The 27,650-nt window shown below is 35.1% G+C and overlaps 1 protein-coding gene across 4 annotated transcripts in view; it reads right to left on the bottom strand.

Moving 5' to 3' along the window:
* Nucleotides 1–9,411: 9,411 nt before the first annotated feature.
* LOC118938163 (UDP-GlcNAc:betaGal beta-1,3-N-acetylglucosaminyltransferase-like protein 1) overlaps nt 9,412–27,650 on the bottom strand; it is a 53,902-nt gene continuing 35,663 nt past the window's right edge. For 2 of the 4 annotated variants that reach the window (XM_036939945.1, XM_036939946.1), the window contains 3 exons: nt 26,333–26,401; nt 24,900–24,974; nt 9,412–9,569 (listed from right to left, as the gene is read on the bottom strand). In XM_036939945.1, the coding sequence (XP_036795840.1) occupies nt 9,489–9,569; nt 24,900–24,974; nt 26,333–26,401 (225 nt within the window). In that variant the 3' untranslated portion in view covers nt 9,412–9,488. The remainder of the gene's footprint in view (nt 9,570–24,899; nt 24,975–26,332; nt 26,402–27,650) is intronic. The other 2 variants (XM_036939947.1, XM_036939948.1) reach the window with 1 other exon arrangement.

Below are 27,650 nucleotides of genomic sequence, written 5' to 3'. Positions count from 1 at the left end.
AGTGAATCAGTGTTCTGTGGTAACCCTGGTGATTTAGATAGAAAGCCTCTAGTGAATCAGTGTTCTGTTGTAACCCTGGTGATTTAGATAGAAAGCCTCTAGTGAATCAGTGTTCTGTGGTAACCCTGGTGGTTTAGATAGAAAGCTTCTAGTGAATCAATGTTCTGTTGTAACCCTGGTGATTTAGATAGAAAGCCTCTAGTGAATCAGTGTTCTGTTGTAACCCTGGTGATTTAGATATAAAGCCTCTAGTGAATCAGTGTTCTGTGGTAACCCTGGTGATTTAGATATAAAGCCTCTAGTGAATCAGTGTTCTGTTGTAACCCTGGTGATTTAGATATAAAGCCTCTAGTGAATCAGTGTTCTGTTGTAACCCTGGTGATTTAGATAGAAAGCCTCTATTGAATCAGTGTTCTGTGGTAACCCTGGTGATTTAGATATAAAGCCTCTATTGAATCAGTGTTCTGTTGTAACCCTGGTGATTTAGATATAAAGCCTCTAGTGAATCAGTGTTCTGTTGTAACCCTGGTGATTTAGATATAAAGCCTCTAGTGAATCAGAGGAATCAGTGTTCTGCTCCATTCAGTCAGAATGTAAACAGTCCACGGGGAGAGAGTGGACAGGTCAGGGAGGGTGTGTGTGTGTCGGGGGTTAGACGTGGAGACCATGTGTTAACTGGACGTGCTAGTTTTCTCCAGCTCTGTACTGGGCTCAGCTAGCCTGTCACTACGGTAACCATGAGAGAGGTTTCCCAGGTTACACACCATCGTTTTTTGATTTTGCGTGAGTTTCTCCCTCCCTTTCGAGGAGAACAGAAAATACAGGGAACGTTACTTTAAATCGCTCTGTGATCGGCTTCTACCCACCTATTTTTTTTGCCACTATATCACTACCCAGAATCCCATGTGTAGCTAGCTGTGGTCAGAGTTCCAGGAGGTTTCTGTTGAAATACCATAGCATTGGTGTTGGTGGTAAGGTTTGTTTACCTTTCAACAGTGAAACTCAAGAGCTCTGTGTGGGAAAACGAATGCCCTTACTGGGCATGGTGTGTGTGTCAGAGTATAGTGTGTGTGTGTGTAGTGTGTGTGTGTATTGTGTGTGTGTGTGTGTGTGTGTGTGTGTGTGTGTGTGTGTGTGTAGTGTGTGTGTGTATTGTGTGTGTCAGAGCGTAGTACTCTAAAATACATCATTGTTCCTGAGGTTTTATAAGAGACTTGTGGAAAGAAAAACAAATATGGGAGTGTGTGTATAGTGTGTGTGTATAGTGTATAGTGTGTGTATAGTGTATAGTGTGTGTATAGTGTGCGTGTATAGTGTATAGTGTGTGTATAGTGTGTGTATAGTGTATAGTGTGTGTATAGTGTGTGTGTATAGTGTATAGTGTGTGTATAGTGTGTGTATAGTGTGCATAGTGTGTGTATAGTGTATAGTGAATAGTGTGTGTATAGTGTGTGTATAGTGTATAGTGTGTATAGTGTGTGTATAGTGTGTATAGTGTGTATAGTGTGTGTATAGTGTATAGTGTGTATAGTGTGTGTATAGTGTGTATAGTGTGTATAGTGTGTGTATAGTGTGTATAGTGTGTGTATAGTGTATAGTGTGTGTATAGTGTGTGTATAGTGTGTATAGTGTGTGTATAGTGTATAGTGTGTATAGTGTGTGTATAGTGTGTATAGTGTGTGTATAGTGTGTGTATAGTGTATAGTGTGTGTATAGTGTATAGTGTGTATAGTGTGTGTATAGTGTGTATAGTGTGTGTATAGTGTATAGTGTGTGTATAGTGTGTATAGTGTGTGTATAGTGTGTGTATAGTGTATAGTGTGTGTATAGTGTATAGTGTGTATAGTGTGTGTATAGTGTGTATAGTGTGTGTATAGTGTATAGTGTGTGTATAGTGTATAGTGTGTGTGTGTATAGTGTGTATAGTGTAGTGTGTATAATGTGTGTATAGTGTGTGTATAGTGTATGGTGTGTGTATAGTGTATAGTGTGTGTATAGTGTATAGTGTGTGTGTGTGTGTGTGTATAGTGTGTGTGTGTGTGTGTAGTGTATAGTGTGTGTGTATAGTGTATAGTGTATGTGTGTGTGTGTGTGTGTGTATAGTGTATAGTGTGTGTATAGTGTATAGTGTGTGTGTGTGTATAGTGTGTGTGTGTATAGTGTGTATAGTGTAGTGTGTATAGTGTGTGTGTGTATAGTGTATAGTGTGTGTGTGTATAGTGTGTGTATAGTGTGTGTGTGTGTATAGTGTGTGTGTGTGTATAGTGTATATAGTGTATAGTGTGTGAGTAGTGTATAGTGTATAGTGTGTGTATAGTGTATAGTGTGTGTGTGTATAGTGTGTGTGTGTATAGTGTATAGTGTGTATAGTGTGTGTGTATAGTGTATAGTGTGTGTGTGTGTATAGTGTATAGTGTGTATAGTGTGTGTGTGTGTATAGTGTATAGTGTGTGTATAGTGTATAGTGTGTGTGTGTATAGTGTATAGTGTGTGTGTGTATAGTGTATAGTGTGTATAGTGTTTGTGTGTATAGTGTGTGTGTGTGTATAGTGTATAGCGTGTGTATAGTGTATAGTGTGTGTGTGTGTATAGTGTATAGTGTGTATAGTGTGTGTGTGTGTATAGTGTGTGTGTGTGTATAGTGTATAGTGTGTGTATAGTGTGTGTGTGTGTATAGTGTATAGTGTGTGTATAGTGTGTGTGTGTATAGTGTATAGTGTGTGTATAGTGTGTGTGTGTGTATAGTGTATAGTGTGTGTATAGTGTATAGTGTGTGTATAGTGTATAGTGTGTGTATAGTGTATAGTGTGTGTATAGTGTATAGTGTGTGTATAGTGTATAGTGTGTGTATAGTGTATAGTGTGTGTATAGTGTATAGTGTGTGTATAGTGTATAGTGTGTGTATAGTGTATAGTGTATAGTGTGTGTGTGTATAGTGTGTGTGTGTGTGTATAGTGTATAGTGTGTGTATAGTGTATAGTGTATAGTGTGTGTGTGTGTGTGTATAGTGTGTGTGTGTGTGTATAGTGTATAGTGTGTGTGTGTATAGTGTGTGTGTGTGTGTATAGTGTATAGTGTGTGTATAGTGTATAGTGTATAGTGTGTGTGTGTGTGTGTATAGTGTGTGTGTGTCTGGACAGCACAACATATTTCTGGAAAGTCTCTTTCAGAGGACATGATTGGAAACGTTTGTTTTTGTGATTTATCTCCACGATCAACATGGACATGCTGCCACACATATTACACTAACTAGACAGCAGGCAGTCAGGCGCACACCAGCCGACTGTCATAGTCCTTCTATCCTTCTCAGCATCCAACCCTCAAACACTCAATTACAATCTATCCACCCCTCCCTCCCTCCATCTCTCCATCTCAGAGTGTTAGTTGAAGTGGTAGTAGTCAACTCCTCTCCATCTCTCCATCCCAGAGTGTTAGTTGAAGTGGTAGTAGTCAACTCCTCTCCATCTCTCCATCCCAGAGTGTTAGTTGAAGTGGTAGTAGTCAACTCCTCTCCATCTCTCCATCCCAGAGTGTTAGTTGAAGTGGTAGTAGTCAACTCCCCTCCTCTCCATCTCTACATCCCAGAGTGTTAGTTGAAGTGGTAGTAGTCAACTCCCCTCCTCTCCATCTCTCCATCCCAGAGTGTTAGTTGAAGTGGTAGTAGTCAACTCCCCTCCTCTCCATCTCCACATCCCAGAGTGTTAGTTGAAGTGGTAGTAGTCAACTCCCCTCCTCTCCATCTCCACATCTCAGAGTGTTAGTTGAAGTGGTAGTAGTCAACTCCCCTCCATCCCAGAGTGTTAGTTGAAGTGGTAGTAGTCAACTCCCCTCCATCTCTCCATCCCAGAGTGTTAGTTGAAGTGGTAGTTGTCAACTCCCCTCCTCTCCATCTCTACATCTCAGAGTGTTAGTTGAAGTGGTAGTAGTCAACTCCTCTCCATCTCTCCATCCCAGAGTGTTAGTTGAAGTGGTAGTAGTCAACTCCCCTCCTCTCCATCTCTCCATCCCAGAGTGTTAGTTGAAGTGGTAGTAGTCCCCTCCTCTCCATCTCTACATCCCAGAGTGTTAGTTGAAGTGGTAGTTGTCAACTCCCCTCCTCTCCATCTCTCCATCCCAGAGTGTTAGTTGAAGTGGTAGTTGTCAACTCCCCTCCTCTCCATCTCTCCATCCCAGGGTGTTAGTTGAAGTGGTAGTAGTCAACTCCCCTCCTCTCCATCTCTACATCCCAGAGTGTTAGTTGAAGTGGTAGTTGTCAACTCCCCTCCTCTCCATCTCTACATCTCAGAGTGTTAGTTGAAGTGGTAGTAGTCAACTTCCCTCCTCTCCATCTCTACATCCCAGAGTGTTAGTTGAAGTGGTAGTAGTCCCCTCCTCTCCATCTCTCCATCCCAGGATGTTAGTTGAAGTGGTAGTAGTCAACTCCCCTCCTCTTCATCTCTACATCCCAGAGTGTTAGTTGAAGTGGTAGTAGTCCCCTCCTCTCCATCTCTACATCCCAGAGTGTTAGTTGAAGTGGTAGTAGTCAACTCCCCTCCTCTCCATCTCTACATCTCAGAGTGTTAGTTGAAGTGGTAGTAGTCAACTCCCCTCCTCTCCATCTCTCCATCTCAGAGTGTTAGTTGAAGTGGTAGTAGTCAACTCCCCTCCTCTCCATCTCTACAACCCAGAGTGTTAGTTGAAGTGGTAGTAGTCAACTCCCCTCCTCTCCATCTCTACATCCCAGAGTGTTAGTTGAAGTGGTAGTAGTCAACTCCCCTCCTCTCCATCTCTACATCCCAGAGTGTTAGTTGAAGTGGTAGTAGTCAACTCCCCTCCTCTCCATCTCTCCATCCCAGAGTGTTAGTTGAAGTGGTAGTAGTCAACTCCCCTCCTCTCCATCTCTACATCTCAGGGTGTTAGTTGAAGTGGTAGTTGTCAACTCCCCTCCTCTTCATCTCTACATCTCAGGGTGTTAGTTGAAGTGGTAGTTGTCAACTCCCCTCCTCTTCATCTCTACATCTCAGGGTGTTAGTTGAAGTGGTAGTTGTCAACTCCCCTCCTCTCCATCTCTACATCCCAGAGTGTTAGTTGAAGTGGTAGTAGTCAACTCCCCTCCTCTCCATCTCTACATCTCAGAGTGTTAGTTGAAGTGGTAGTAGTCAACTCCCCTCCTCTCCATCTCTACATCTCAGAGTGTTAGTTGAAGTGGTAGTAGTCAACTCCCCTCCTCTCCATCTCTACATCTCAGAGTGTTAGTTGAAGTGGTAGTAGTCAACTCCCCTCCTCTCCATCTCTCCATCTCAGAGTGTTAGTTGAAGTGGTAGTAGTCCCCTCCTCTCCTCTCCATCTCTACATCCCAGAGTGTTAGTTGAAGTGGTAGTAGTCAACTCCTCTCCATCTCCATCTCTCCATCCCAGAGTGTTAGTTGAAGTGGTAGTAGTCCCCTCCTCTCCATCTCTACATCTCAGAGTGTTAGTTGAAGTGGTAGTAGTCCCCTCCTCTCCTCTCCATCTCTACATCCCAGAGTGTTAGTTGAAGTGGTAGTAGTCAACTCCCCTCCTCTCCATCTCTCCATCTCAGAGTGTTAGTTGAAGTGGTAGTAGTCAACTCCCCTCCTCTCCATCTCTCCATCTCAGAGTGTTAGTTGAAGTGGTAGTAGTCCCCTCCTCTCCTCTCCATCTCTACATCTCAGAGTGTTAGTTGAAGTGGTAGTAGTCAACTCCTCTCCATCTCTCCATCCCAGAGTGTTAGTTGAAGTGGTAGTAGTCAACTCCTCTCCATCTCTCCATCCCAGAGTGTTAGTTGAAGTGGTAGTAGTCCCCTCCTCTCCATCTCTACATCTCAGAGTGTTAGTTGAAGTGGTAGTAGTCCCCTCCTCTCCATCTCTCCATCCCAGAGTGTTAGTTGAAGTGGTAGTAGTCCCCTCCTCTCCATCTCTACATCTCAGAGTGTTAGTTGAAGTGGTAGTAGTCAACTCCCCTCCTCTCCATCTCTCCATCTCAGAGTGTTAGTTGAAGTGGTAGTAGTCCCCTCCTCTCCATCTCTACATCTCAGAGTGTTAGTTGAAGTGGTAGTAGTCAACTCCCCTCCTCTCCATCTCTCCATCTCAGAGTGTTAGTTGAAGTGGTAGTAGTCCCCTCCTCTCCATCTCTACATCCCAGAGTGTTAGTTGAAGTGGTAGTAGTCAACTCCTCTCCATCTCTACAACTCAGAGTGTTAGTTGAAGTGGTAGTAGTCAACTCCTCTCCATCTCTACATCCCAGAGTGTTAGTTGAAGTGGTAGTAGTCAACTCCCCTCCTCTCCATCTCTACATCTCAGAGTGTTAGTTGAAGTGGTAGTAGTCAACTCCCCTCCTCTCCATCTCCACATCCCAGAGTGTTAGTTGAAGTGGTAGTAGTCAACTCCCCTCCTCTCCATCTCTACATCCCAGAGTGTTAGTTGAAGTGGTAGTAGTCCCCTCCTCTCCATCTCTACATCCCAGAGTGTTAGTTGAAGTGGTAGTAGTCAACTCCCCTCCTCTCCATCTCTACATCTCAGAGTGTTAGTTGAAGTGGTAGTAGTCAACTCCCCTCCTCTCCATCTCTACATCCCAGAGTGTTAGTTGAAGTGGTAGTAGTCAACTCCCCTCCTCTCCATCTCTACATCCCAGAGTGTTAGTTGAAGTGGTAGTAGTCAACTCCCCTCCTCTCCATCTCTACATCTCAGAGTGTTAGTTGAAGTGGTAGTAGTCAACTCCCCTCCTCTCCATCTCTACATCCCAGAGTGTTAGTTGAAGTGGTAGTAGTCAACTCCCCTCCTCTCCATCTCTCCATCCCAGAGTGTTAGTTGAAGTGGTAGTAGTCAACTCCCCTCTTCTCCATCTCTACATCCCAGAGTGTTAGTTGAAGTGGTAGTAGTCAACTCCCCTCCTCTCCATCTCTACATCTCAGAGTGTTAGTTGAAGTGGTAGTAGTCAACTCCCCTCCTCTCCATCTCTCCATCTCAGATTGTTAGTTGAAGTGGTAGTAGTCAACTCCCCTCCTCTCCATCTCTACATCCCAGAGTGTTAGTTGAAGTGGTAGTAGTCAACTCCCCTCCTCTCCATCTCTCCATCCCAGAGTGTTAGTTGAAGTGGTAGTAGTCAACTCCCCTCCTCTCCATCTCTACATCTCAGGGTGTTAGTTGAAGTGGTAGTTGTCAACTCCCCTCCTCTTCATCTCTACATCTCAGGGTGTTAGTTGAAGTGGTAGTTGTCAACTCCCCTCCTCTTCATCTCTACATCTCAGGGTGTTAGTTGAAGTGGTAGTTGTCAACTCCCCTCCTCTCCATCTCTACATCCCAGAGTGTTAGTTGAAGTGGTAGTAGTCAACTCCCCTCCTCTCCATCTCTACATCTCAGAGTGTTAGTTGAAGTGGTAGTAGTCAACTCCCCTCCTCTCCATCTCTACATCTCAGAGTGTTAGTTGAAGTGGTAGTAGTCAACTCCCCTCCTCTCCATCTCTACATCTCAGAGTGTTAGTTGAAGTGGTAGTAGTCAACTCCCCTCCTCTCCATCTCTCCATCTCAGAGTGTTAGTTGAAGTGGTAGTAGTCCCCTCCTCTCCTCTCCATCTCTACATCCCAGAGTGTTAGTTGAAGTGGTAGTAGTCAACTCCTCTCCATCTCCATCTCTCCATCCCAGAGTGTTAGTTGAAGTGGTAGTAGTCCCCTCCTCTCCATCTCTACATCTCAGAGTGTTAGTTGAAGTGGTAGTAGTCCCCTCCTCTCCTCTCCATCTCTACATCCCAGAGTGTTAGTTGAAGTGGTAGTAGTCAACTCCCCTCCTCTCCATCTCTCCATCTCAGAGTGTTAGTTGAAGTGGTAGTAGTCAACTCCCCTCCTCTCCATCTCTCCATCTCAGAGTGTTAGTTGAAGTGGTAGTAGTCCCCTCCTCTCCTCTCCATCTCTACATCTCAGAGTGTTAGTTGAAGTGGTAGTAGTCAACTCCTCTCCATCTCTCCATCCCAGAGTGTTAGTTGAAGTGGTAGTAGTCAACTCCTCTCCATCTCTCCATCCCAGAGTGTTAGTTGAAGTGGTAGTAGTCCCCTCCTCTCCATCTCTACATCTCAGAGTGTTAGTTGAAGTGGTAGTAGTCCCCTCCTCTCCATCTCTCCATCCCAGAGTGTTAGTTGAAGTGGTAGTAGTCAACTCCTCTCCATCTCTACATCCCAGAGTGTTAGTTGAAGTGGTAGTAGTCAACTCCCCTCCTCTCCATCTCTACATCTCAGAGTGTTAGTTGAAGTGGTAGTAGTCCCCTCCTCTCCATCTCTACATCTCAGAGTGTTAGTTGAAGTGGTAGTAGTCAACTCCCCTCCTCTCCATCTCTCCATCTCAGAGTGTTAGTTGAAGTGGTAGTAGTCCCCTCCTCTCCATCTCTACATCCCAGAGTGTTAGTTGAAGTGGTAGTAGTCAACTCCTCTCCATCTCTACAACTCAGAGTGTTAGTTGAAGTGGTAGTAGTCAACTCCTCTCCATCTCTACATCCCAGAGTGTTAGTTGAAGTGGTAGTAGTCAACTCCCCTCCTCTCCATCTCTACATCCCAGAGTGTTAGTTGAAGTGGTAGTAGTCAACTCCCCTCCTCTCCATCTCTACATCCCAGAGTGTTAGTTGAAGTGGTAGTAGTCCCCTCCTCTCCATCTCTACATCCCAGAGTGTTAGTTGAAGTGGTAGTAGTCAACTCCCCTCCTCTCCATCTCTACATCTCAGAGTGTTAGTTGAAGTGGTAGTAGTCAACTCCCCTCCTCTCCATCTCTACATCCCAGAGTGTTAGTTGAAGTGGTAGTAGTCAACTCCCCTCCTCTCCATCTCTACATCCCAGAGTGTTAGTTGAAGTGGTAGTAGTCAACTCCCCTCCTCTCCATCTCTACATCTCAGAGTGTTAGTTGAAGTGGTAGTAGTCAACTCCCCTCCTCTCCATCTCTACATCCCAGAGTGTTAGTTGAAGTGGTAGTAGTCAACTCCCCTCCTCTCCATCTCTCCATCCCAGAGTGTTAGTTGAAGTGGTAGTAGTCAACTCCCCTCCTCTCCATCTCTACATCCCAGAGTGTTAGTTGAAGTGGTAGTAGTCAACTCCCCTCCTCTCCATCTCTACATCTCAGAGTGTTAGTTGAAGTGGTAGTAGTCAACTCCCCTCCTCTCCATCTCTCCATCTCAGAGTGTTAGTTGAAGTGGTAGTAGTCAACTCCCCTCCTCTCCATCTCTACATCCCAGAGTGTTAGTTGAAGTGGTAGTAGTCAACTCCCCTCCTCTCCATCTCTACATCCCAGAGTGTTAGTTGAAGTGGTAGTAGTCCCCTCCTCTCCATCTCCATCTCCACATCTCAGAGTGTTAGTTGAAGTGGTAGTAGTCAACTCCTCTCCATCTCCATCTCTCCATCTCAGGGTGTTAGTTGAAGTGGTAGTAGTCAACTCCCCTCCATCTCTCCATCCCAGAGTGTTAGTTGAAGTGGTAGTAGTCAACTCCCCTCCTCTCCATCTCTACATCTCAGAGTGTTAGTTGAAGTGATAGTAGTCAACTCCTTCTTCCAGATGGAGAGACTTCAGGTTTTCCTCAAACACTCCTCCGGTCATGTCCTGGGAGGATGAAATGACAGAACATGAAAAGAGTGAGAGTGAGGAGGAGATGCTGGTCATCGCTCTAATTATCACCAACGCCCATGGTCAGTCTCATACTTCCTGTCTGTAGGTGAGGTCACTTCCTGTTTTGAGTTATCTCTGGCATCTGATATGTCAACAGTTAAAGAGATAAGGACCAGGGTTGGGGCCAATTCCAATTCATTTCCAGTCAATTCAGAAAGTAAACCTAATTAAATTCCAGATGTTCATTGAAAATGGAATTTAAATGGAATTAAACCCAATCCGGTACTTGTAACATGTGGGTGTGTTTAACAAATTCATTGTGTGATTGGCTCCAGTTGTGTGTGTGTGTGTGTGTGTGTGTGTGAGAGAGAGATTGAGTCCAGGTCCCAGTGTCCTCTGACTGAATAATCACTGATTCCCATAATTGGCTAATTAGAAGCACTGGGAGGCAGGGCCAGTCGATTAGCTGTCTGCAGCTCATTATTAGATAAACACAACATTAACTGTCTGTCTGCCTGGGCTGGCCAACAGAGTATGTGTGTGTGTGTGTGTGTGTGTTTTCTAAACCCAGAGGCAATTCAATTCCCCAGTTAAAGGATCACCAAATAACTTTTAGGAAGGGTTTATAACTGTTGAATATATATATTTATATTATACCCTGTCTGGTTGTTATATATTTATATTATACCCTGTCTGGTTGTTATATATTTATATTATACCCTGTCTGGTTGTTATATATTTATATTATACCCTGTCTGGTTGTTATATATTTATATTATACCCTGTCTGGTTGTTATATATTTATATTATACCCTGTCTGGTTGTTATATATTTATATTATACCCTGTCTGGTTGTTATATATTTATATTATACCCTGTCTGGTTGTTATATATTTATATTATACCCTGTCTGGTTGTTATATATTTATATTATACCCTGTCTGGTTGTTACTAAGGCTTTATAACTGTTATATATTTATATTATACCCTGTCTGGTTGTTATATATTTATATTATACCCTGTCTGGTTGTTATATATTTATATTATACCCTGTCTGGTTGTTATATATTTATATTATACCCTGTCTGGTTGTTATATGTTTATATTATACCCTGTCTGGTTGTTATATATATATATATTATACCCTGTCTGGTTGTTATATATTATACCCTGTCTGGTTGTTATATATTTATATTATACCCCGTCTGGTTGTTATATATATATATATTATACCCTGTCTGGTTGTTATATATTATACCCTGTCTGGTTGTTATATATATATATATTATACCCTGTCTGGTTGTTATATATTATACCCTGTCTGGTTGTTATATATTTATATTATACCCCGTCTGGTTGTTATATATATATTATACCCCGTCTGGTTGTTATATATATATTATACCCCGTCTGGTTGTTATATATTATACCCTGTCTGGTTGTTATATATTTATATTATACCCTGTCTGGTTGTTATATATATATATATTATACCCTGTCTGGTTGTTATATATTTATATTATACCCTGTCTGGTTGTTATATATTATATTATACCCCGTCTGGTTGTTATATATATATATTATACCCTGTCTGGTTGTTATATATTTATATTATACCCTGTCTGGTTGTTATATATTTATATTATACCCTGTCTGGTTGTTATATATTTATATTATACCCTGTCTGGTTGTTATATATTATATTATACCCTGTCTGGTTGTTATATATTTATATTATACCCTGTCTGGTTGTTATATATTTATATTATACCCTGTCTGGTTGTTATATATTTATATTATACCCTGTCTGGTTGTTATATATTTATATTATACCCTGTCTGGTTGTTATATATTTATATTATACCCTGTCTGGTTGTTATATATTATATTATACCCTGTCTGGTTGTTATATATTTATATTATACCCTGTCTGGTTGTTATATATTATATTATACCCTGTCTGGTTGTTATATATATATATATATATATTATACCCTGTCTGGTTGTTATATATATATATATATATATTATACCCTGTCTGGTTGTTATATATATATATATTATATTATACCCTGTCTGGTTGTTATATATTTATATTATACCCTGTCTGGTTGTTATATATTTATATTATACCCTGTCTGGTTGTTATATATTTATATTATACCCTGTCTGGTTGTTATATATATATTATATTATACCCTGTCTGGTTGTTATATATTTATATTATACCCTGTCTGGTTGTTATATATTTATATTATACCCTGTCTGGTTGTTATATATATATTATATTATACCCTGTCTGGTTGTTATATATTTATATTATACCCTGTCTGGTTGTTATATATTTATATTATACCCTGTCTGGTTGTTATATATATATATATTATACCCTGTCTGGTTGTTATATATATATATTATACCCTGTCTGGTTGTTATATATTTATATTATACCCTGTCTGGTTGTTACTAAGGCTTTATAACTGTTATATATTTATATTATACCCTGTCTGGTTGTTATATATTTATATTATACCCTGTCTGGTTGTTATATATTTATATTATACCCTGTCTGGTTGTTATATATATATATATTATACCCTGTCTGGTTGTTATATATATTTATATTATACCCTGTCTGGTTGTTATATGTTTATATTATACCCTGTCTGGTTGTTATATGTTTATATTATACCCTGTCTGGTTGTTATATATATATATATTATACCCTGTCTGGTTGTTATATATTATACCCTGTCTGGTTGTTATATATTTATATTATACCCCGTCTGGTTGTTATATATATATTATACCCTGTCTGGTTGTTATATATTTATATTATACCCTGTCTGGTTGTTATATATTATATTATACCCCGTCTGGTTGTTATATATATATATTATACCCTGTCTGGTTGTTATATATTTATATTATACCCTGTCTGGTTGTTATATATTTATATTATACCCTGTCTGGTTGTTATATATTTATATTATACCCTGTCTGGTTGTTATATATATATATTATACCCTGTCTGGTTGTTATATATTATATTATACCCTGTCTGGTTGTTATATATATATATATATATTATACCCTGTCTGGTTGTTATATATATATATATATATATTATACCCTGTCTGGTTGTTATATATATATATATTATATTATACCCTGTCTGGTTGTTATATATTTATATTATACCCTGTCTGGTTGTTATATATTTATATTATACCCTGTCTGGTTGTTATATATATATTATATTATACCCTGTCTGGTTGTTATATATTTATATTATACCCTGTCTGGTTGTTATATATTTATATTATACCCTGTCTGGTTGTTATATATATATATATTATACCCCGTCTGGTTGTTATATATATATATTATACCCTGTCTGGTTGTTATATATTATATTATACCCTGTCTGGTTGTTATATATTTATATTATACCCTGTCTGGTTGTTATATATATATATTATACCCTGTCTGGTTGTTATATATTATATTATACCCTGTCTGGTTGTTATATATATATATATATATATTATACCCTGTCTGGTTGTTATATATATATATATATATATTATACCCTGTCTGGTTGTTATATATATATATATATTATATTATACCCTGTCTGGTTGTTATATATTTATATTATACCCTGTCTGGTTGTTATATATTTATATTATACCCTGTCTGGTTGTTATATATATATTATATTATACCCTGTCTGGTTGTTATATATTTATATTATACCCTGTCTGGTTGTTATATATTTATATTATACCCTGTCTGGTTGTTATATATATATATTATACCCCGTCTGGTTGTTATATATTATATTATACCCTGTCTGGTTGTTACTAAGGCTTTATAACTGTTATATATTTATATTATACCCCGTCTGGTTGTTATATATATATATTATACCCTGTCTGGTTGTTATATATTATATTATACCCTGTCTGGTTGTTATATATATATATATATATTATACCCTGTCTGGTTGTTATATATTTATATTATACCCTGTCTGGTTGTTATATATATATATATTATACCCCGTCTGGTTGTTATATATATATATTATACCCTGTCTGGTTGTTATATATATATATATATTATACCCTGTCTGGTTGTTATATATTTATATTATACCCTGTCTGGTTGTTATATATTTATATTATACCCCGTCTGGTTGTTATATATATATATTATACCCTGTCTGGTTGTTACTAAGGCTTTATAACTGTTATATATTTATATTATACCCCGTCTGGTTGTTATATATATATATATATTATACCCTGTCTGGTTGTTATATATTTATATTATACCCTGTCTGGTTGTTATATATTTATATTATACCCTGTCTGGTTGTTATATATTTATATTATACCCCGTCTGGTTGTTATATATATATATTATACCCTGTCTGGTTGTTATATATATATTTATATTATACCCTGTCTGGTTGTTATATATTTATATTATACCCTGTCTGGTTGTTATATATTTATATTATACCCTGTCTGGTTGTTATATATATATATTATACCCTGTCTGGTTGTTATATATTATATTATACCCTGTCTGGTTGTTATATATTTATATTATACCCTGTCTGGTTGTTATATATATATATTATACCCTGTCTGGTTGTTATATATTATATTATACCCTGTCTGGTTGTTATATATATATATTATACCCTGTCTGGTTGTTATATATATATATATTATACCCCGTCTGGTTGTTATATATTATACCCTGTCTGGTTGTTATATATTTATATTATACCCTGTCTGGTTGTTATATATTATATTATACCCTGTCTGGTTGTTATATATATATATTATACCCTGTCTGGTTGTTATATATATATATATTATACCCTGTCTGGTTGTTATATGTTTATATTATACCCTGTCTGGTTGTTATATATTTATATTATACCCTGTCTGGTTGTTATATGTTTATATTATACCCTGTCTGGTTGTTATATATTTATATTATACCCTGTCTGGTTGTTATATATTATACCCTGTCTGGTTGTTATATATTTATATTATACCCTGTCTGGTTGTTATATATATATATTATACCCTGTCTGGTTGTTATATATTTATATTATACCCTGTCTGGTTGTTATATATATATATTATACCCCGTCTGGTTGTTATATATATATATTATACCCTGTCTGGTTGTTATATATTTATATTATACCCTGTCTGGTTGTTATATATTTATATTATACCCTGTCTGGTTGTTATATATATATATTATACCCCGTCTGGTTGTTATATATATATATTATACCCTGTCTGGTTGTTATATATTATATTATACCCTGTCTGGTTGTTATATATATATATTATACCCTGTCTGGTTGTTATATATATATATATTATACCCTGTCTGGTTGTTATATGTTTATATTATACCCTGTCTGGTTGTTATATATTTATATTATACCCTGTCTGGTTGTTATATGTTTATATTATACCCTGTCTGGTTGTTATATATTTATATTATACCCTGTCTGGTTGTTATATATTATACCCTGTCTGGTTGTTATATATTTATATTATACCCTGTCTGGTTGTTATATATATATATTATACCCTGTCTGGTTGTTATATATTTATATTATACCCTGTCTGGTTGTTATATATTTATATTATACCCCGTCTGGTTGTTATATATATATATTATACCCTGTCTGGTTGTTATATATTTATATTATACCCTGTCTGGTTGTTATATATATATATATTATACCCTGTCTGGTTGTTATATGTTTATATTATACCCTGTCTGGTTGTTATATATTTATATTATACCCTGTCTGGTTGTTATATATATATATATTATACCCTGTCTGGTTGTTATATGTTTATATTATACCCTGTCTGGTTGTTATATATTTATATTATACCCTGTCTGGTTGTTATATATATATATATTATACCCTGTCTGGTTGTTATATATTTATATTATACCCTGTCTGGTTGTTATATATATATATATTATACCCTGTCTGGTTGTTATATATATATATTATACCCTGTCTGGTTGTTATATATTTATATTATACCCTGTCTGGTTGTTACTAAGGCTTTATAACTGTTATATATTTATATTATACCCTGTCTGGTTGTTATATATTTATATTATACCCTGTCTGGTTGTTATATATTTATATTATACCCTGTCTGGTTGTTATATATATATATTATACCCTGTCTGGTTGTTATATATATTTATATTATACCCTGTCTGGTTGTTATATGTTTATATTATACCCTGTCTGGTTGTTATATGTTTATATTATACCCTGTCTGGTTGTTATATATATATATATTATACCCTGTCTGGTTGTTATATATTATACCCTGTCTGGTTGTTATATATTTATATTATACCCTGTCTGGTTGTTATATATTATATTATACCCCGTCTGGTTGTTATATATATATATTATACCCTGTCTGGTTGTTATATATTTATATTATACCCTGTCTGGTTGTTATATATTTATATTATACCCTGTCTGGTTGTTATATATTTATATTATACCCTGTCTGGTTGTTATATATATATATTATACCCTGTCTGGTTGTTATATATTTATATTATACCCTGTCTGGTTGTTATATATATATATATTATACCCTGTCTGGTTGTTATATATATATATATATATATTATACCCTGTCTGGTTGTTATATATATATATATATATATTATACCCTGTCTGGTTGTTATATATATATATATTATATTATACCCTGTCTGGTTGTTATATATTTATATTATACCCTGTCTGGTTGTTATATATTTATATTATACCCTGTCTGGTTGTTATATATATATTATATTATACCCTGTCTGGTTGTTATATATTTATATTATACCCTGTCTGGTTGTTATATATTTATATTATACCCTGTCTGGTTGTTATATATTTATATTATACCCTGTCTGGTTGTTATATATTTATATTATACCCTGTCTGGTTGTTATATATATATATATTATACCCCGTCTGGTTGTTATATATATATATTATACCCTGTCTGGTTGTTACTAAGGCTTTATAACTGTTATATATTTATATTATACCCCGTCTGGTTGTTATATATATATATTATACCCTGTCTGGTTGTTATATATATATATATATTATACCCTGTCTGGTTGTTATATATTTATATTATACCCTGTCTGGTTGTTATATATATATATTATACCCCGTCTGGTTGTTATATATATATATTATACCCTGTCTGGTTGTTACTAAGGCTTTATAACTGTTATATATTTATATTATACCCCGTCTGGTTGTTATATATATATATTATACCCTGTCTGGTTGTTATATATATATATATATTATACCCTGTCTGGTTGTTATATATTTATATTATACCCTGTCTGGTTGTTATATATATATATTATACCCCGTCTGGTTGTTATATATATATTATACCCTGTCTGGTTGTTACTAAGGCTTTATAACTGTTATATATTTATATTATACCCCGTCTGGTTGTTATATATATATATATTATACCCTGTCTGGTTGTTACTAAGGCTTTATAACTGTTATATATTTATATTATACCCCGTCTGGTTGTTATATATATTATATTATACCCTGTCTGGTTGTTATATATATATATATATATATTATACCCTGTCTGGTTGTTATATATTTATATTATACCCTGTCTGGTTGTTATATATATATATATTATACCCCGTCTGGTTGTTATATATATATATTATACCCTGTCTGGTTGTTACTAAGGCTTTATAACTGTTATATATTTATATTATACCCCGTCTGGTTGTTATATATATATATTATACCCTGTCTGGTTGTTATATATATATATTATACCCTGTCTGGTTGTTATATATTTATATTATACCCTGTCTGGTTGTTATATATATATATATTATACCCCGTCTGGTTGTTATATATATATATTATACCCTGTCTGGTTGTTACTAAGGCTTTATAACTGTTATATATTTATATTATACCCCGTCTGGTTGTTATATATTTATATTATATCCTGTCTGGTTGTTATATATTTATATTATACCCTGTCTGGTTGTTATATATTTATATTATACCCTGTCTGGTTGTTATATATTTATATTATACCCCGTCTGGTTGTTATATATATATATTATACCCTGTCTGGTTGTTACTAAGGCTTTATAACTGTTATATATTTATATTATACCCCGTCTGGTTGTTATATATATATATATATTATACCCTGTCTGGTTGTTATATATTTATATTATACCCTGTCTGGTTGTTATATATATATATATTATACCCTGTCTGGTTGTTATATATATATATATTATACCCTGTCTGGTTGTTATATATTTATATTATACCCTGTCTGGTTGTTATATATTTATATTATACCCTGTCTGGTTGTTATATATTTATATTATACCCCGTCTGGTTGTTATATATATATATTATACCCTGTCTGGTTGTTACTAAGGCTTTATAACTGTTATATATTTATATTATACCCCGTCTGGTTGTTATATATATATATATATTATACCCTGTCTGGTTGTTATATATTTATATTATACCCTGTCTGGTTGTTATATATTTATATTATACCCTGTCTGGTTGTTATATATTTATATTATACCCTGTCTGGTTGTTATATATTTATATTATACCCTGTCTGGTTGTTATATATTATATTATACCCTGTCTGGTTGTTATATATTTATATTATACCCTGTCTGGTTGTTATATGTTTATATTATACCCTGTCTGGTTGTTATATATATATATATTTATATTATACCCTGTCTGGTTGTTATATATATATATATTATACCCTGTCTGGTTGTTATATGTTTATATTATACCCTGTCTGGTTGTTATATGTTTATATTATACCCTGTCTGGTTGTTATATATTTATATTATACCCTGTCTGGTTGTTATATGTTTATATTATACCCTGTCTGGTTGTTATATATTTATATTATACCCTGTCTGGTTGTTATATGTTTATATTATACCCTGTCTGGTTGTTATATATTTATATTATACCCTGTCTGGTTGTTATATATTATACCCTGTCTGGTTGTTATATATTTATATTATACCCTGTCTGGTTGTTATATATATATATTATACCCCGTCTGGTTGTTATATATTATACCCTGTCTGGTTGTTATATATTTATATTATACCCTGTCTGGTTGTTATATATTATACCCTGTCTGGTTGTTATATATTTATATTATACCCTGTCTGGTTGTTATATGTTTATATTATACCCTGTCTGGTTGTTATATATTTATATTATACCCTGTCTGGTTGTTATATATATATATATTATACCCTGTCTGGTTGTTATATGTTTATATTATACCCTGTCTGGTTGTTATATATTTATATTATACCCTGTCTGGTTGTTATATGTTTATATTATACCCTGTCTGGTTGTTATATATTTATATTATACCCTGTCTGGTTGTTATATATTATACCCTGTCTGGTTGTTATATATTTATATTATACCCTGTCTGGTTGTTATATGTTTATATTATACCCTGTCTGGTTGTTATATATTTATATTATACCCTGTCTGGTTGTTATATATATATATTATACCCTGTCTGGTTGTTATATATTTATATTATACCCTGTCTGGTTGTTATATATTATATTATACCCTGTCTGGTTGTTATATATTATATTATACCCTGTCTGGTTGTTATATATTTATATTATACCCTGTCTGGTTGTTATATATTTATATTATACCCTGTCTGGTTGTTACTAAGGCTTTATAACTGTTATATATTTATATTATACCCTGTCTGGTTGTTATATATTTATATTATACCCTGTCTGGTTGTTACTAAGGCTTTATAACTGTTATATATTTATATTATACCCTGTCTGGTTGTTATATATTTATATTATACCCTGTCTGGTTGTTATATATTTATATTATACCCTGTCTGGTTGTTACTAAGGCTTTATAACTGTTATATATTTATATTATTCCCTGTCTGGTTGTTATATATTTATATTATACCCTGTCTGGTTGTTATATATTTATATTATACCCTGTCTGGTTGTTACTAAGGCTTTATAACTGTTATATATTTATATTATACCCTGTCTGGTTGTTACTAAGGCTTTATAACTGTTATATATTTATATTATACCCTGTCTGGTTGTTATATATTATATTATACCCTGTCTGGTTGTTATATATATATATATATATATATATATATTATACCCTGTCTGGTTGTTATATATTTATATTATACCCTGTCTGGTTGTTATATATTTATATTATACCCTGTCTGGTTGTTATATATTATATTATACCCTGTCTGGTTGTTATATATATATATATATATATATATATATATATATATATATATTATACCCTGTCTGGTTGTTATATATTTATATTATACCCTGTCTGGTTGTTACTAAGGCTTTATAACTGTTATATATTTATATTATACCCTGTCTGGTTGTTACTAAGGCTTTATAACTGTTATATATTTATATTATACCCTGTCTGGTTGTTACTAAGGCTTTATAACTGTTATATATTTATATTATACCCTGTCTGGTTGTTATATATTATATTATACCCTGTCTGGTTGTTACTAAGGCTTTATAACTGTTATATATTTATATTATACCCTGTCTGGTTGTTATATATTTATATTATACCCTGTCTGGTTGTTATATATATATATATTATACCCTGTCTGGTTGTTATATATTTATATTATACCCTGTCTGGTTGTTACTAAGGCTTTATAACTGTTATATATTTATATTATACCCTGTCTGGTTGTTATATATTATATTATACCCTGTCTGGTTGTTATACATATATATATATATATTTATATTATACCCTGTCTGGTTGTTATATATATATATATTATACCCTGTCTGGTTGTTATATATTTATATTATACCCTGTCTGGTTGTTATATATATATATATTATACCCTGTCTGGTTGTTATATATATATATATTATACCCTGTCTGGTTGTTATATATTTATATTATACCCTGTCTGGTTGTTATATATTTATATTATACCCTGTCTGGTTGTTATATATTTATATTATACCCTGTCTGGTTGTTACTAAGGCTTTATAACTGTTATATATTTATATTATACCCTGTCTGGTTGTTATATATTTATATTATACCCTGTCTGGTTGTTATATATTTATATTATACCCTGTCTGGTTGTTATATATTTATATTATACCCTGTATGGTTGTTATATATTTATATTATACCCTGTCTGGTTGTTATATATTTATATTATACCCTGTCTGGTTGTTATATATTTATATTATACCCTGTATGGTTGTTATATATTTATATTATACCCTGTCTGGTTGTTATATATTTATATTATACCCTGTCTGGTTGTTACTAAGGCTTTATAACTGTTATATATTTATATTATACCCTGTCTGGTTGTTATATATTTATATTATACCCTGTCTGGTTGTTACTAAGGCTTTATAACTGTTATATATTTATATTATACCCTGTCTGGTTGTTATATATTTATATTATACCCTGTCTGGTTGTTATATATTTATATTATACCCTGTCTGGTTGTTACTAAGGCTTTATAACTGTTATATATTTATATTATACCCTGTCTGGTTGTTACTAAGGCTTTATAACTGTTATATATTTATATTATACCCTGTCTGGTTGTTATATATTTATATTATACCCTGTCTGGTTGTTATATATTTATATTATACCCTGTCTGGTTGTTATATATTTATATTATACCCTGTCTGGTTGTTATATATATATATATATATATTATACCCTGTCTGGTTGTTATATATATATATATTATACCCTGTCTGGTTGTTATATATTTATATTATACCCTGTCTGGTTGTTATATGTTTATATTATACCCTGTCTGGTTGTTACTAAGGCTTTATAACTGTTATATATTTATATTATACCCTGTCTGGTTGTTATATATTATATTATACCCTGTCTGGTTGTTATATATTTATATTATACCCTGTCTGGTTGTTATATATATATATATTATACCCTGTCTGGTTGTTATATATTTATATTATACCCTGTCTGGTTGTTATATATTTATATTATACCCTGTCTGGTTGTTACTAAGGCTTTATAACTGTTATATATTTATATTATACCCTGTCTGGTTGTTATATATTTATATTATACCCTGTCTGGTTGTTATATATTTATATTATACCCTGTCTGGTTGTTACTAAGGCTTTATAACTGTTATATATTTATATTATACCCTGTCTGGTTGTTATATATTTATATTATACCCTGTCTGGTTGTTATATATTTATATTATACCCTGTCTGGTTGTTATATATTTATATTATACCCTGTCTGGTTGTTATATATTTATATTATACCCTGTCTGGTTGTTATATATTATATTATACCCTGTCTGGTTGTTATATATTATATTATACCCTGTCTGGTTGTTATATATTTATATTATACCCTGTCTGGTTGTTACTAAGGCTTTATAACTGTTATATATTTATATTATACCCTGTCTGGTTGTTATATATTTATATTATACCCTGTCTGGTTGTTATATATTTATATTATACCCTGTCTGGTTGTTATATATTTATATTATACCCTGTCTGGTTGTTATATATTATATTATACCCTGTCTGGTTGTTATATATATATATATATTATACCCCGTCTGGTTGTTATATATTTATATTATACCCTGTCTGGTTGTTATATATTTATATTATACCCTGTCTGGTTGTTACTAAGGCTTTATAACTGTTATATATTTATATTATACCCTGTCTGGTTGTTATATATTTATATTATACCCTGTCTGGTTGTTATATATTTATATTATACCCTGTCTGGTTGTTACTAAGGCTTTATAACTGTTATATATTTATATTATACCCTGTCTGGTTGTTATATATTTATATTATACCCTGTCTGGTTGTTACTAAGGCTTTATAACTGTTATATATTTATATTATACCCTGTCTGGTTGTTATATATTTATATTATACCCTGTCTGGTTGTTACTAAGGCTTTATAACTGTTATATATTTATATTATACCCTGTCTGGTTGTTATATATTTATATTATACCCTGTCTGGTTGTTATATATTTATATTATACCCTGTCTGGTTGTTATATATTTATATTATACCCTGTCTGGTTGTTATATATATATATATTATACCCCGTCTGGTTGTTATATATTTATATTATACCCTGTCTGGTTGTTATATATTTATATTATACCCTGTCTGGTTGTTACTAAGGCTTTATAACTGTTATATATTTATATTATACCCTGTCTGGTTGTTATATATTTATATTATACCCTGTCTGGTTGTTATATATTTATATTATACCCTGTCTGGTTGTTACTAAGGCTTTACAACTGTTATATATTTATATTATACCCTGTCTGGTTGTTATATATTTATATTATACCCTGTCTGGTTGTTATATATTTATATTATACCCTGTCTGGTTGTTATATATTTATATTATACCCTGTCTGGTTGTTATATATTTATATTATACCCTGTCTGGTTGTTATATATTATATTATACCCTGTCTGGTTGTTATATATTATATTATACCCTGTCTGGTTGTTATATATTTATATTATACCCTGTCTGGTTGTTACTAAGGCTTTATAACTGTTATATATTTATATTATACCCTGTCTGGTTGTTATATATTTATATTATACCCTGTCTGGTTGTTATATATTTATATTATACCCTGTCTGGTTGTTATATATTATACCCTGTCTGGTTGTTATATATTATATTATACCCTGTCTGGTTGTTATATATATATATATTATACCCCGTCTGGTTGTTATATATTTATATTATACCCTGTCTGGTTGTTATATATTTATATTATACCCTGTCTGGTTGTTACTAAGGCTTTATAACTGTTATATATTTATATTATACCCTGTCTGGTTGTTATATATTTATATTATACCCTGTCTGGTTGTTATATATTTATATTATACCCTGTCTGGTTGTTACTAAGGCTTTATAACTGTTATATATTTATATTATACCCTGTCTGGTTGTTATATATTTATATTATACCCTGTCTGGTTGTTACTAAGGCTTTATAACTGTTATATATTTATATTATACCCTGTCTGGTTGTTATATATTTATATTATACCCTGTCTGGTTGTTACTAAGGCTTTATAACTGTTATATATTTATATTATACCCTGTCTGGTTGTTATATATTTATATTATACCCTGTCTGGTTGTTATATATTTATATTATACCCTGTCTGGTTGTTACTAAGGCTTTATAACTGTTATATATTTATATTATACCCTGTCTGGTTGTTATATATTTATATTATACCCTGTCTGGTTGTTATATATATTATATTATACCCTGTCTGGTTGTTACTAAGGCTTTATAACTGTTATATATTTATATTATACCCTGTCTGGTTGTTATATATTTATATTATACCCTGTCTGGTTGTTACTAAGGCTTTATAACTGTTATATATTTATATTATACCCTGTCTGGTTGTTATATATTTATATTATACCCTGTCTGGTTGTTACTAAGGCTTTATAACTGTTATATATTTATATTATACCCTGTCTGGTTGTTATATATTTATATTATACCCTGTCTGGTTGTTATATATTTATATTATACCCTGTCTGGTTGTTACTAAGGCTTTATAACTGTTATATATTTATATTATACCCTGTCTGGTTGTTATATATTTATATTATACCCTGTCTGGTTGTTATATATATATATATTATACCCTGTCTGGTTGTTATATATTTATATTATACCCTGTCTGGTTGTTATATATTTATATTATACCCTGTCTGGTTGTTATATATATATATATTATACCCTGTCTGGTTGTTATATATTTATATTATACCCTGTCTGGTTGTTATATATTTATATAAAACGCTGGTTAAAGAGGGTGTGTGAAGGTGAGCGCCGGTCAAAGTATCAGTGAGGTAAAAAAGATTGTTCTGCAGTCAAAGATCAGCAGGCTGTGTACGTGTGTGTACGTGTGTGTGTGTGTGTTTGTGTGTGTGTGTGCCAGGGCACACGCCCTAGCTCATTATACCATTAGCAGAGATTACCGACCTGGCGGAGATACGATCTGGAACAACGAACAACAGGACACACAGACGCACACACACTTTCTCCACTCACCAGCTTGACACAGATGATGTAGGGTGGAGAGGCATCTCTGTAGTGCAGTACAGGGATCTGAGGCTTGGGCCTCTCCTGGGAGGAAGACAGGAGGAACAACGAGGAGAGGAAAAGGACACAAACATAATAACATGGTTAGGACTTCTCCTCCTATGGTAGTTTGGTTCTAGAGTGTTGTGGTATCTATGGTAGTTTGGTTCTAGAGTGTTGTGGTATCTATGGTAGTTTGGTTCTAGAGTGTTGTGGTATCTATGGTAGTTTGGTTCTAGAGTGTTGTAGTATCTATGGTAGTTTGGTTCTAGAGTGTTGTGGTATCTATGGTAGTTTGGTTCTAGAGTGTTGTGGTATCTATGGTAGTTTGGTTCTAGAGTGTTGTGGTATCTATGGTAGTTTGGTTCTAGAGTGTTGTGGTATCTATGGTAGTTTGGTTCTAGAGTGTTGTGGTATCTATGGTAGTTTGGTTCTAGAGTGTTGTGGTATCTATGGTAGTTTGGTTCTAGAGTGTTGTGGTATCTATGGTAGTTTGGTTCTAGAGTGTTGTGGTATCTATGGTAGTTTGGTTCTAGAGTGTTGTGGTATCTATGGTAGTTTGATTCTAGAGTGTTGTGGTATCTATGGTAGTTTGGTTCTAGAGTGTTGTGGTATCTATGGTAGTTTGGTTCTAGAGTGTTGTGGTATCTATGGTAGTTTGGTTCTAGAGTGTTGTGGTATCTATGGTAGTTTGGTTCTAGAGTGTTGTGGTATCTATGGTTCTAAAGTGTTGTGGTATCTATGGTTCTAGAGTGTTGTGGTATCTATGTTTCTAGAGTGTTGTGGTATCTATGGCAGTTTGGTTCTAGAGTGTTGTGGTATCTATGGTAGTTTGGCTCCAGAGTGTTGTGGTATGTATGGTAGTTTGGCTCCAGAGTGTTGTGGTATCTATGGTAGTTTGGTTCTAGAGTGTTGTGGTATCTATGGTTCTAGAGTGTTGTGGTATCTATGGTTCTAGAGTGTTGTGTTATCTATGGTTCTAGAGTGTCGTGGTATCTATGGTAGTTTGGTTCTAGAGTGTTGTGGTATCTATGGTAGTTTGGCTCCAGAGTGTTGTGGTATCTATGGTAGTTTGGCTCCAGAGTGTTGTGGTATCTATGGTAGTTTGGCTCCAGAGTGTTGTGGTATATATGGTAGTTTGGCTCCAGAGTGTTGTGGTATCTATGGTAGTTTGGTTCTAGAGTGTTGTGGTATCTATGGTTCTAGAGTGTTGTGGTATCTATGGTAGTTTGGTTCTAGAGTGTTGTGGTATCTATGGTAGTTTGGTTCTAGAGTGTTGTGGTATCTATGGTTCTAGAGTGTTGTGGTATCTATGGTAGTTTGGCTCCAGAGTGTTGTGGTATCTATGGTAGTTTGGTTCTAGAGTGTTGTGGTATCTATGGTTCTAGAGTGTAGGGTCTCACCTTGGACTCCTCATAGGTGTAGAAGCCTTTGTTGATCTTATTCTCGTCCACGTCGCAGAACGCTCGAACCTGACCAACACACACACAAACCGCTGTTTGTAAATGTATGTACACACACTATTAAGGTCAACATCTGTCGTTCTGCCCCTGAGCAAGGCAGTTAACCCACTGTTCCCCGGGTGCTGAAGACGTGATGTCGATTAAGGCAGCCCCCCACACCTCTGATTCAGCCCCCCACACCTCTGATTCAGCCCCCGACACCTCTGATTCAGCCCCCCACACCTCTGATTCAGCCCCCCACACCTCTGATTCAGCCCCCCACACCTCTGATTCAGCCCCCCACACCTCTGATTCAGCCCCCCACACCTCTGATTCAGCCCCCCACACCTCTGATTCAGCCCCCCACACCTGGTGTATCAGTCAGTGTAACAGTAGATTGTGATCCACAACCCATTATGACCAGTTGGGACCAGCTGGCTCCTCCTACTACAGTGTCTCAACACAGAGTGTCCCAAAATGCATCCTATTCCCTATACAGTGCACTACTTTTGACCAAATCGGATCCTATTATTGCACTAAATGACAACAGCTCCATGTTGTCATGATGGATCAGAGGACACAGGATAAACAGCTCCATGTTGTCATGATGGATCAGAGGACACAGCTCCATGTTGTCATGATGGATCAGAGGACACAGGATAAACAGCTCCATATTGTCATGATGGATCAGAGGACACAGGATAAACAGCTCCATATTGTCATGATGGATCAGAGGACACAGCTCCATGTTGTCATGATGGATCAGAGGAACAGGATAAACAGCTCCATGTTGTCATGACGGATCAGAGGACACAGCTCCATGTTGTCATGATGGATCAGAGGACACAGGATAAACAGCTCCGTGTTGTCATGACGGATCAGAGGACACAGCTCCATGTTGTCATGACGGATCAGAGGACACATGATAAACAGCTCCATGTTGTCATGACGGATCAGAGGACACAGGATAAACAGCTCCATGTTGTCATGATGGATCAGAGAACACAGCTCCATGTTGTCATGACAGATCAGAGGACACAGGATAAACAGCTCCATGTTGTCATGACGGATGAGAGGACACAGGATAAACAGCTCCATGTTGTCATGATGGATCAGAGGACACAGGATCAACAGCTCCATGTTGTCATGACGGATCAGAGGACACAGGATCAACAGCTCCATGTTGTCATGACGGATCAGAGGACACAGGATAAACAGCTCCATGTTGTCATGACGGATCAGAGGACACAGGATAAACAGCTCCATGTTGTCATGACGG

This window comes from Oncorhynchus mykiss, chromosome 13 (assembly GCF_013265735.2).
Source record: "Oncorhynchus mykiss isolate Arlee chromosome 13, USDA_OmykA_1.1, whole genome shotgun sequence".
NCBI lineage: Eukaryota > Metazoa > Chordata > Actinopteri > Salmoniformes > Salmonidae > Oncorhynchus > Oncorhynchus mykiss.
This window is presented reverse-complemented; position numbering and strand designations above follow the sequence as displayed.